General features: G+C 42.9%; 1 protein-coding gene across 3 annotated transcripts; it reads right to left on the bottom strand.

Moving 5' to 3' along the window:
• Nucleotides 1-1432: 1432 nt before the first annotated feature.
• On the bottom strand, nt 1433-9190 carry DRD2 (dopamine receptor D2). Of its 3 annotated transcripts, none has more exons than XM_026068647.1 (7): nt 8887-9190; nt 5840-5949; nt 5161-5297; nt 4300-4490; nt 3320-3406; nt 2340-2682; nt 1433-1626 (listed from the first exon to the last, which is right to left on the bottom strand). In XM_026068647.1, exons 1-7 carry the CDS (start codon nt 9166-9168, stop codon nt 1433-1435), a joined length of 1344 nt encoding a protein of 447 aa, XP_025924432.1. In that variant the 5' UTR covers nt 9169-9190. The 3 variants fall into 3 exon arrangements, with proteins under 3 accessions (XP_025924432.1, XP_025924434.1, XP_025924433.1); XM_026068649.1 differs by having other exon boundaries at nt 2340-2532; nt 8887-9168; XM_026068648.1 differs by lacking the exon at nt 3320-3406 and having other exon boundaries at nt 8887-9168.
• Nucleotides 9191-10481: the final 1291 nt, after the last annotated feature.

The following is a 10481-nucleotide window of genomic DNA, read 5'->3' as shown; positions in this document are numbered from 1 at the left end:
ATTCATCTCACTGTATATTATTTACAGAGATATTACAAAATATATTGTGAACTGAGTACAGTTAGTAAGCAGAGCATGGATTTGGCAGTGCCAGAGTCAGTGTGATGATATTATGCTGTTGATAGATTTTCAATTGTTTTAAACCATAAAACATAAATAACAGAGGGTAAGGGATGCTGGAAACATCCAGACCTTTCAAGTCCAACCTGGACACAGGAGCACATCCAGCTAGGGGCTTTCTTGGGCGTTTGTCTTGGCTTTTTCCAAAACATACAGTCTTTATCCCAGTTACTTTTAATCTGAATTAGGCACAATGTCACTCTGCACACTTTCTGTTGACAGACATAGGCAAATTTTATCTTAGGTGATCCTTGGCTTCATGGCCCTTAAGGTTAGGTGAGAAGAACTGGACCTAAATTTCACTTGTCCAAATTCACATCTGAGATGCACATGGCTCCAGATGCCTCACCTGGCAGACTGTCTTCATATTGCTGCATTCACCACAGTATCACTCCTCAGTTAGTTTTGCAGCTTCTTGTAAGAGGCTGGAGATGAAGTGCTGGTGGGCCGAAATTGCTGCTGGGCTGGCTGATGATAGATGATAGTTGGTATCCTATTTAATCTGAGTGCATACCATGCAAAACAAGGTATCACGTCTTTAGTTTCTCTCCCTGTTTATTTTTTGGCTTGGGCTTCTGTTCAATTCATCCTATTTATTCATATTTACATTGGTGAAATGGTCCCACATGAGACGTATGCTCCCCTTTTTCCTTCTGCCCATTGCTTGTGGGCCTACCTTATTGTAGGGATTGAATCTGTAGGTGGCAGAACCTTCTTAGCCCACCTGGGGTTCTCTGAAAGTTTTTTTTTCTTTTTTTTTTTCTCAAGGCCTCAGCAGTTTAATACTGGACAAGTCAGCTGCAGGTGAAGGCAAAGCTATTGCATGGGGTTTCCGCAAGCTCTGTCTGGCTCCTATTGCAAAGCGGAAAAGATGGTCTCGTCTTTGGTGAGGATTTTATCAGTGACATAACACATAAGCCAGTAGTGGCAGTGACCCATCACTACCTGCACATGGCTCTGCAAGTGTCTGTGTTTAATGCACTCAAGGTTAGTTGGCCACAGGCAAGTATCAGGTGAGCGTCTCAGTTTTTGCTTCTGCTTTAAACACAGTGTGAGGGTAGCTCTTAAAATTGCCCTAGGGATTGGTCTCCCAGAGTCCGAAGGTCACCTTGAGGGATGAGAGAACCTCCCACATGAAGGTCGTCATTACATCCTGACCAAGAGGCGTGGGGCATGGCACAGTTGTAACACTGTAGGCCTTGTGCCCAATACAAGAGCTTGAGATTTCCCTATGGCTCCCCATTTGTCTGTGTGCGCACATGGCATTGGTTTCTCTCATTCTTAAAAATGTGATTACTGTTTTTTTTTTCTTTTAACAGTGGAGGATCTTCATGAAAGCCTTACGAAATTCAATGTTGAAGGTGGTGTAAATAATTGGGTTGACAGCACTGTTGACATATCCAAGCCACGTAAAGGCGCTATACATTGCTGGAGGGATGTTGCAATCGCAGTGCATGTTCAGGATGTGAGTGATGAAGAATGGGAGCCAGCAGATGATGAAAACACCTGGGGAAAAAGGAGAGAGACAGACTTTGATTGCTGAAAGCTGGAAAATTTGTGAGACTATCAGAACAGTAGGGTTCCTTAGGGTGGTAAAGGAAAAGAGATTCCCTGAGCAATATGCCTTCAGTTTGTCTGTTATGATTCATAGTCTGTATTCTGATTATCCAAGCACTAAAGGATTTCACTGCTGATGTAAGGAGATCAGTTACAACAGAAACTAGGGCCTTAAGAGGTGCCACTTTCATACTGAACTATGCTGCCTATATCAGCGTAGCTATATTAGAAAGCCCCTGAGCTCTCTCACCCCTGCACCTCACTGTCCTTTGGCAATCAAAATGCTCCACAGCTGCAAGGTTTTGAGCCTTTTGTACACCAATGATGAACCTTCCCTAGCTGGAAAGAAGGTAGCCTTCCTATTAGGAGCATCATGCCTGCTTTCACAGGCATATCCTCTGATTTATCCAGTGAAGCTGGAGGCCACTGCAAATTATCTACACCTCCGTCATTTCTCCCTGCACTTCTACCTCTATTTTGTGTCTGTTTTACACACTTTTTTTCAGTTATTCCCTATGTCTCCTGCATGTTCCACCAGAAGTTACCTCTGCTACATGTCACATGCCTGGTCAAGCAGTTTGACATCCAGACTCAATATTTAGTCCTGACTAGCGATTGGCTCTCCACAGAAACACGAAGGGGAAGCCAGAGCGCGCTCTTACCAAGTACAATGGCTAGCATCTGAGTGGCTTTCTTTTCCTTCTGTTGTGACAGTTTCCTCCTGTTAATCATCTTGAGAAGAGAGGTCCTTGTCTTTCCATTGGGCATAGACTGGATCTCAAAGACCTTGGCTGTTCGGAGGGTTTCTTTGGCATGTCCATTCTTCTCTAATTTCACAGGGCTGTCCAAGGTTGCCTGCAGGGTTGAATTGGTGCACTGATTGGAAGCAACTGGCACAATCAGCTGATGGTTACTTGGTGCAGCTGGTTTGAAAGTGGTYTTCTCAGGAGGACTGGTACTGGACACCATCTCCATTTCCATCGCCTCTATGTGACTCTCTGCCTCCTGGACAAGAATCAAATACCCACAACACAGAAACAAATAAATATACAAAGTGGAGCAATGAACAGTTCTTACAGAGTGAAGCTGGATGCTGTTGATAAATGATCAACCCCTCTTCTTGCTCTCTACCTTTTTTGGTGGATGCTTGGCTGTTAAAGGTTCACATGGGAGAATACATTTGTGTAGATGAGACTGGCAGAACTGCAGTGAAGGGCGCTGACTCCTTTATTATACAAAGAGGCTAGGAAATGGGAGAGACGCTTTCTCTATGCCCCATGTATTTCAGTTAGGTTTTCAGAAAATAAATAAAAAATTAACAAGCAAAACCCAACAAAGCCAATGCAGTTCAAGACTTAAATAATGAAGAGAAGAAGAAAATCAAAGGACACAAATTGTTAAAATGTCATGGCTTTTATAGCTGATCTTTAGGTGAGCTTAGTCTGGCTTTTTGAGCTCTCTGATCTTAAACCCTCTGCTTCACTCTAAGGAACAGGAAGAATATTTAAATTTTTCTATTGAATGTTAACCTTTGCTCTTAGCTTATTTTTCTCCCACCCTACATAAATTCATTTTGTATCCTGAAAGGGGAACAGGGGAAAGCTGAATGCTCTGGAAAGCTACCACTCTCTTTAACACTCACCACTTTGCGCTTATTAACTTGGAAACTCCCATTGGACTTCACAATAACTGTGCAGAGCTTCACATCTTCTGGATGAGTGCATTTGTCCTAAGGGGCAAGCATCAGCTCAGAGGTTACACAAGCAGATAGTAATTAGGAAGGGAAGCTGGTAAGGGAGGCGCATGGAGATATAAACATAGGGCACGAAGCAGGAATTAATCAGTGTGACTAAGGCACTCTAAGTGATGGAAAAGTACTCTGAAGAAGGAATAATGGAGGCAGGCATCCCTGGTGCTTTTCACCAAGGGAAGGAAACTACAAAGATTTGGTCATGTTTCAGTCCACCCTTRTCTCTCTGCCTCCTTTTCCTCACATGGAACTGGTTTCTGAGGCAATTATTAGGATGTAGTTTGGGGATGGTGCCTCTGAGACTATATGTTCCTACCAATCGTTTTGTACACCTGCTAGACTAGCACTCTGACAAGCAGTCTCACACTTAGCACGCTCAGCCTCACTCCACTTATCCCGTGCTTCACAAGGCTGTTTTTCGCGGCTGTGTTTCAGTGGTATCATACCAGTGATGTAGTTTATACAACAGCCAAGCAAACTATGTCCACGGAGCTTCTTTGTCTTAGCAGGGCTGACTCAGGAAGTGATGAAGCCTGTAGGCTGGGGTGAGTCTTAACACCAACCCCAAATCAGCAGAATCAAAGGAAATGGGGTCTGGTCAAAGACGCAGTTCCTAGTGCACATCTGCTGATGAAACATCCCCTGAGATCCAGGGAGGCTTTTGAAGCATCAGCCAGTGTGACCTGATAATCCCCGGTGTGCAGCTGGGATTCCCCAGTGGCATCGGACACAGCATCCACCTTTGTGAGCCAACGTTTCACATGCTCCAGACAGTGTCATTTGGGGAGAGGAGGAAGTGCTTCAGGGAAGGAAGTGGAGCAGGAAGGGAAAAGGATGGAGATGGGTGAGAGCAAGGTGGAGGGTCTCAGTACCTTCAGCGGGGCCCGTGTGTCAGAATCCAGGGGATGGGTGCTGCGCTTGGTGGTGACGCGCTTCCTGCGCTTCCGGAGCACTAGGTAAATCTGTACATACACCAGCAGGGTGACGATGAAGGGAACGTAGAAGGAGACGATAGAGGAATACACAACAAAGGCAGGATTGGCAATGATGCACTCATTCTCATCTGGAAGACAAATTTCAGGATCATCGTCCCAGCTGTTAGGAGCTAGTATCAGCATTCCCCTCCTCTCTCCGACGGAAAGCACAGAGATACCCAGAGAAGGAGGGGTTCTGGGGGGACCATCGTGTCAACTGGAAGTGGTGCAAGACCAGCGAACGCCACCTGGATCACAGGGAGTCATGTACAGGCCCAAGATCTCTGGCTAGTCTCTGGCTTATAACAGAAAGCGTACAAATCCCACGCTGTGTGTGATCCAGTCTTCCTATGAAACTGGTGGCAGAACAGCCATTTCCTCTCTCCTGTCTCAATAAAGCTTTTTGTCACATGCCTTTCTTTGTCACATGTGTTAATATAATAGTGGGGTTTTTTGTGTTTTTTTTTTTTTTTTTTTTTGGTAGCACCAACGAGTGTTATGTAAGCTTCTACATAACCTCTGTTCTGATGTGTCTACAACGCTGATCTGGAACAACAAGCGATGAAACAGATCCAGAAGTGGCTGACAAATATCCTGGGCTGGTGTAGGGAGAGGATACCTTAAATAGGGAGGGATGCCTTCCGATACACCTAAAACCTGAATCCCGTGTTTATTCCTGGCTTTGTAACAGCAGTCCATCTGGGACCCAGTAAAGCCAGGAAGATGCTGACAGCCAGCCCTAGATAACATAACACTTACCTGTGCTATTGAGGCCAAACAGGAGTGGGCAGGAGATGGCAAATGAAAGCACCCAGACCACAGCAATCATGAGAGTTACCCTGCGCTTCGAGCTGTAGCGGGTGTTGTACAGCATTGGCATTGCTACTGCTGTGTACCTGCAGTGTGAAGAAACAAACCCAGTCTTTTGTTATTCTGCCACGGCTGATAAATCCTGTGGGAAATTATACCTAGCGACTGTGTCCAGAAGCCAAGTCCAGAAAGAGAATATAGGGCAAGTCAGGTTTCATGAATCTCCAAGTTTCCTGTTTTGCAAGGCAAGAGGCTAGGGTCAGCTTAGCACAACATGTCTCTTTTGTGCTCTCTGAGTTACTGCCTTCCCACTGGGGCCTGTTGCATCACTTAAGTATATAAACAGAAGGATTGATCTAATAGGGATGTATACACACAGCCTAAATTCTATTTACATTTTCAAGGCTAGTGTTTCTGTGGCTGCCACTAAGTGAATCCCTGCTCAGACCCTTATTTAGGTCCTCTCTCAAAAGGCTTCAAAAGCCTTTGAAACACTTCAGCAAGACTAGGTCTCACTATTGACAAGTTTCAGAGACACAGGTGAATTTAGACCATATAAAGATGACCTTGACCACACTCTTGATAGCCATACAGGACTTGACATGACTTGCTGCCATGGAGCCCTCACCTGTCAATGCTGATGGCACAGAGATTGAGGATACTGGCAGTACACATCATAACATCGAGGGTTACAAAGATATCACAGTGGATCCGACTGAACCTCCACTCACCAACCACCTACAAAAAGAGAGAATATAGTCAATAAAAGTAGTCACTGAGTGTGCACTGCTGCAAGAGTCTAAAGGGAGAATTTTGCACCAGCTTATAAAGACACTTGCTAGTTTAAGTGGGATCAACACTTTGTCCACAGAAGTTTCAGCTGGTCTCATGCAATCARTCACATTGCTGTGCCAAACAGGGTTGTTTGCCACAGAGCATCTTCAGGGGCTTTGTGTTGTCCAGGCTAAAGGCCTCAAGTGATGGAACGGCCGCAGAGAGAGTATTCTGGGCCATCTGAGCCGTTCTTTAGAGCTCTTTCCTGAGGGCTAGTGTGATTCCGTCCTTCCCAATGCCATCCTGTTAATCTGTGTTCTGAGCTGGGCAACCCATATGGAAAACACAAACCTGGCCTCACACGCGCCAATCACATAAGAGAGTACAAGTCTCCTCAAAGTCAGCRTGAACTATGTAGTAGCTTAAACATGTGTCTGAAGCATTACAAAGAAGTATCAGAAAGGAAATACATTAATTTTATGTACCTAGCACCTCTAATTGTATTTACAGCCTTTCATAAGATACTTTTTTGCAATTATACCTAGCAAAGATAAGTAATGGAAAAGCAGGAGCTTTCCTTTGTTTTTTTTTTATTTTAAAAAGTCAGAGAAGAAATTCCTCATATATTACTTTTTACAAACAAAATGGATTTAACTCAGAGGGAAAATTCCTTGACATATATTACATATTGTGATAAAGACAGAGAACTAATGATAACTTCTGAGTTATCGGTAGCCTTTTTATCTTCCCTTATCTTGCTACTGAAACCAAACTTTGACAGTTAAGTTTAACAGCAATTATTAGGACTACTGTATTTGGCATGCAGTGAAAAAAGTATATTTCCCTGTAATATAAATAGAGTCCTACTGCACTTGAAAATAGAATGAATAAGATAGCTATTCTTCAGTTATTTCTGCTCTGATATACATAACCATAGGCAGCATAAAGAAGGAAGAAAGAATGACTGCATTGAAGCCTGAGTGACAGATGAATACACAGTGATTAAAAAAGCATTTAAAAGACAAAGTCACATCGGTAACTTGATTTGATTAGACTTTGCCCAAAGGCAAAGGTTTCCAGCCAGATATAATCCTGTGTGACAATCAGTTTCCTGAACTCATAGTTGACTTTATGGGAGATGCTGTAAACTGCAGCAGTTTTTTCTCTTAATGTATGCAATTATGTATGGGAAACCTCAGAAGTTTGGAGGTAGAAGGTTTCTTTCCAATGGATCCAATTTTTAAAAGGATTTCCTGTGTTTTGACATCCATTTTTGTCCCAACTTGTGACACAGACTCTAAAAAACATGAAATTATTTGCAGAATAAAGGATTCTGGCCAGTTTTGATTTGAGACTGCAGGCACAGAGAAGAATCGCAGCATCCCTAACCCACATCAGTGCAATGGCTTCTTCTCTGTCAGCAAATATTGACATGTTTCTTCAAGTTGTGGTAGATAGGACTAGGTTTAGTAGAGTGTGGATAAGAGCAGACAGGACTCCGATCAACATAAAATCGTAGCAACAGTGAGATATACAAGGCTAAATTTGTCCTACTTGGTAGATTAATGAAGCAGAGCTTCCTAGCCAGTTCCATGTACACACAAGCCCAGAAGGAAGAAAGCATCTTATTCTTCCAAACTAAAACAAGGATTGTCTGAAAGACTTGTACCTAAGCCTAAGAGAGTGGGAGCTTCTCACAGAAAGAGCCTCTGTTTAAAATGGGTTGTTGCAAAAGAGGAATACAATAGAAAAGTGTAACTAATCCCAGAGGTATTAACTGCAATCACAACTAGCCTGTGGTCATGTTAATAAGCTTTAGCACATACACAGTGCTTTATATTTTTTAAGTGCCACACAAACAATAATTAACTAGAGTGATAATTAGTATTGTGGCTTCTCGACAGCCCATGTCATGTCAGTGGGTTTGTTCTGCTTTGCATTAATGTTTAATGGGCTGATAACAGCTTCTTCCCCCTGCTCTCCTCTCAGTTTTATCATCTTCTCTCCTAAACAAATCCTTGACAATAACTTGAAAATTCGATATAGTTTCAGCCTTCTGCTTTCTCGCCATCCTTCATTCTCTCCTGGTCATTTATTTTGGTACAGGATTGCCTCCACCTTTCCAAATCTCAGCTGACTGAAGAACGCAGACAACCCATGCATCAAAAGGACCGGGGAAGAAGGGCCGTTCAGCTTCTCTTATCCTTTCCTGTACAAATCTGCCATTTCATTCTTTCCAGCTATTTACCATTCCAAGAGTCGTTTGCCATCAGGTACACGTGTGGCAGTCTTGGGAATATTTGGCTTTCACAAAACAGTGCTGCTCAAAATGGCTCTGTATGCAGAAGCATAGACGCCTTTTGTACCAAAGAGTTGTGCTAACTGCAGTAACGTGACAAGTAGCTCACTTGTGATTCTGTTTCTCTTATATATTGTGACATAACAGGTCTGCATTTACATCCCACTTACACAGTTGCCTGCTCTCCTTATTGCTGTGGTCCTTCAGAACATGCTTTTGGTTGCTATTGGGTGCAGTTTATTAGTGTGACACCCATGATGTTGTTGCAGATTCGTTCTCACGCTTGAGAATGCACAGTTTGTCTGTGTAGTTTGTAGTCTGTGTAGATCCTATCACTTTTGAACCCTGTATTTAAAGGCCAGATTTTCAATGCAATCAGATTGCAGTTTAGCCTTCTGAATTTTCAAATCAGCCTCTCATCTGCTGCCAAGTCCACTTCCTGGAAAAATCTGATCAACTGTTAGGAAAACAAAAAACATTTTCATTTTGTGACAAGTGGGAGGGTCTGGACATTTAGTTGATGTCCAGGCAGCTAAACCTCCCCTCTCACTAACCATCCACCAGAAATATTTGGTACTGTGAAAGAAAACTGGACCACCTACCTCCAGATAGACCACCCAAGGCATGACCAGAGTTGCTACCAAGAGATCTGCCACTGCCAGACTGACGATCAGGTAATTAGTGGTAGTCTGAAGGGCTTTTTCCCTGGACACAGCTATACACACCAGCACATTGCCGAAAACAATAACAAAGATGAGGAGGGTGAGCAGCATGGCATAGTAATTGTACTGAGGCTTCTGGTCTGCATTGGACTCGTTGAGTGGCTTGCTCCAGTTCCTGTTGCCAATGTCACTGTTGTACCAGGAGAGGTTTAGTGGATCCATGAAGGTAAAAGCGCCACGTTCCGGCTCCACCCTGCCACAGAGAAGATGCCAAAAAGACAGTCAAAGGCCAAAATGTAAAATAAAAATAAAATCATCATGCATATGCTACCTCGTATAGAGTCTTGCTGCCATCACATAAGCACATCAYGTAAGCCCTGCAAAGACTGCAATATTTAATGGCCTAAAGGGGAAAGTATGGGACCRGGTCTGGAACTGTAGGTGGTGTCTCGAGCAAGCTGATGTTACCTGGTCTATCTGTGCCTCAGTGACTCTGTGTCTGGTGAAAATGAAACACCCCTTTCAGAGAGCTAAAATAGTGCCATAAGAGTTGGGCTTAGAATAAAGACAGACATTTCTCCTGCAATAGCTGAAAAATGATCCTTCACAATTTCAGAGAGATAATTCAGAGAAACTTGTACAGAGGATGATATAACTCAAGCTTTAAAAATCTTTTTAAAGGGGTAAAATTGGCATATAAATATTTTGAGAACTTTTCTCTTTTGCCATAGTGTCTATCTCAATTCCAAATGAAAAATATGGAATTGCTTAATTACCATAATTTTTTTAAAAACAAATAGCAAGCAGATAACAAAACGTCTTGATCCTAGGCTCTGTAGAACCTTCTCTGGGTGTATACACACACACACACACACACACACACACACAAACACAAAAGCAGGTGTTTACAGATGATGGGTTATATTTCTTCTCTCGATGGACCTGCTTACATCCCTGAATCTTACATTCATGCAAATGACAGAAAAGTTTTGTTATTTACTGCTTCTTCAGAGACTAGTGCTGACTTTTCTGAGATGCTGAGCAGTCTCAAGTGACTCTCTGTACCTAGTATCCGATATCCTTTGGTTCTCTTTGAGTTTTCTTCTGTAGCCAGTTCCTGCACACCTACATGGGCATATTATTCTGGATTGCTTCATCAGCCAAAGTACAGCAATTTGACAGTATCAAATGGAAATTCCCCTTGCATCCCTGTGTGATGCTGGTTTAAAGTTTTGCTTTAGCAAAGACTACGTATGGATGCAGGCATTTTAAAGCAAACTATTTAAAGTTCCTCTAATTTAGCCCTCTTCCTGCAGGAAAAGCTTTGGACAATATCAGTACAAAATCCAAGAGGAGATAAGCAAATACCTTTATTTTAGAGAGGGTGATCTTTACGCCTCTAATAAAAGCCTAGGTATCAGTCAGGTTTTGACATGTTCCTGATTTCTGGATGCAAGCTTGTAATCCTTCTAATCCACTCAATAGCAGTCACAGTGGGATCAAAAGGCACCTTGATGCTATTTTAGTCCAACGTT

This window comes from Apteryx rowi, unplaced genomic scaffold, assembly GCF_003343035.1.
Source record: "Apteryx rowi isolate R43461 unplaced genomic scaffold, aptRow1 scaffold_278, whole genome shotgun sequence".
Taxonomy (NCBI): domain Eukaryota; kingdom Metazoa; phylum Chordata; class Aves; order Apterygiformes; family Apterygidae; genus Apteryx; species Apteryx rowi.
This window is presented reverse-complemented; position numbering and strand designations above follow the sequence as displayed.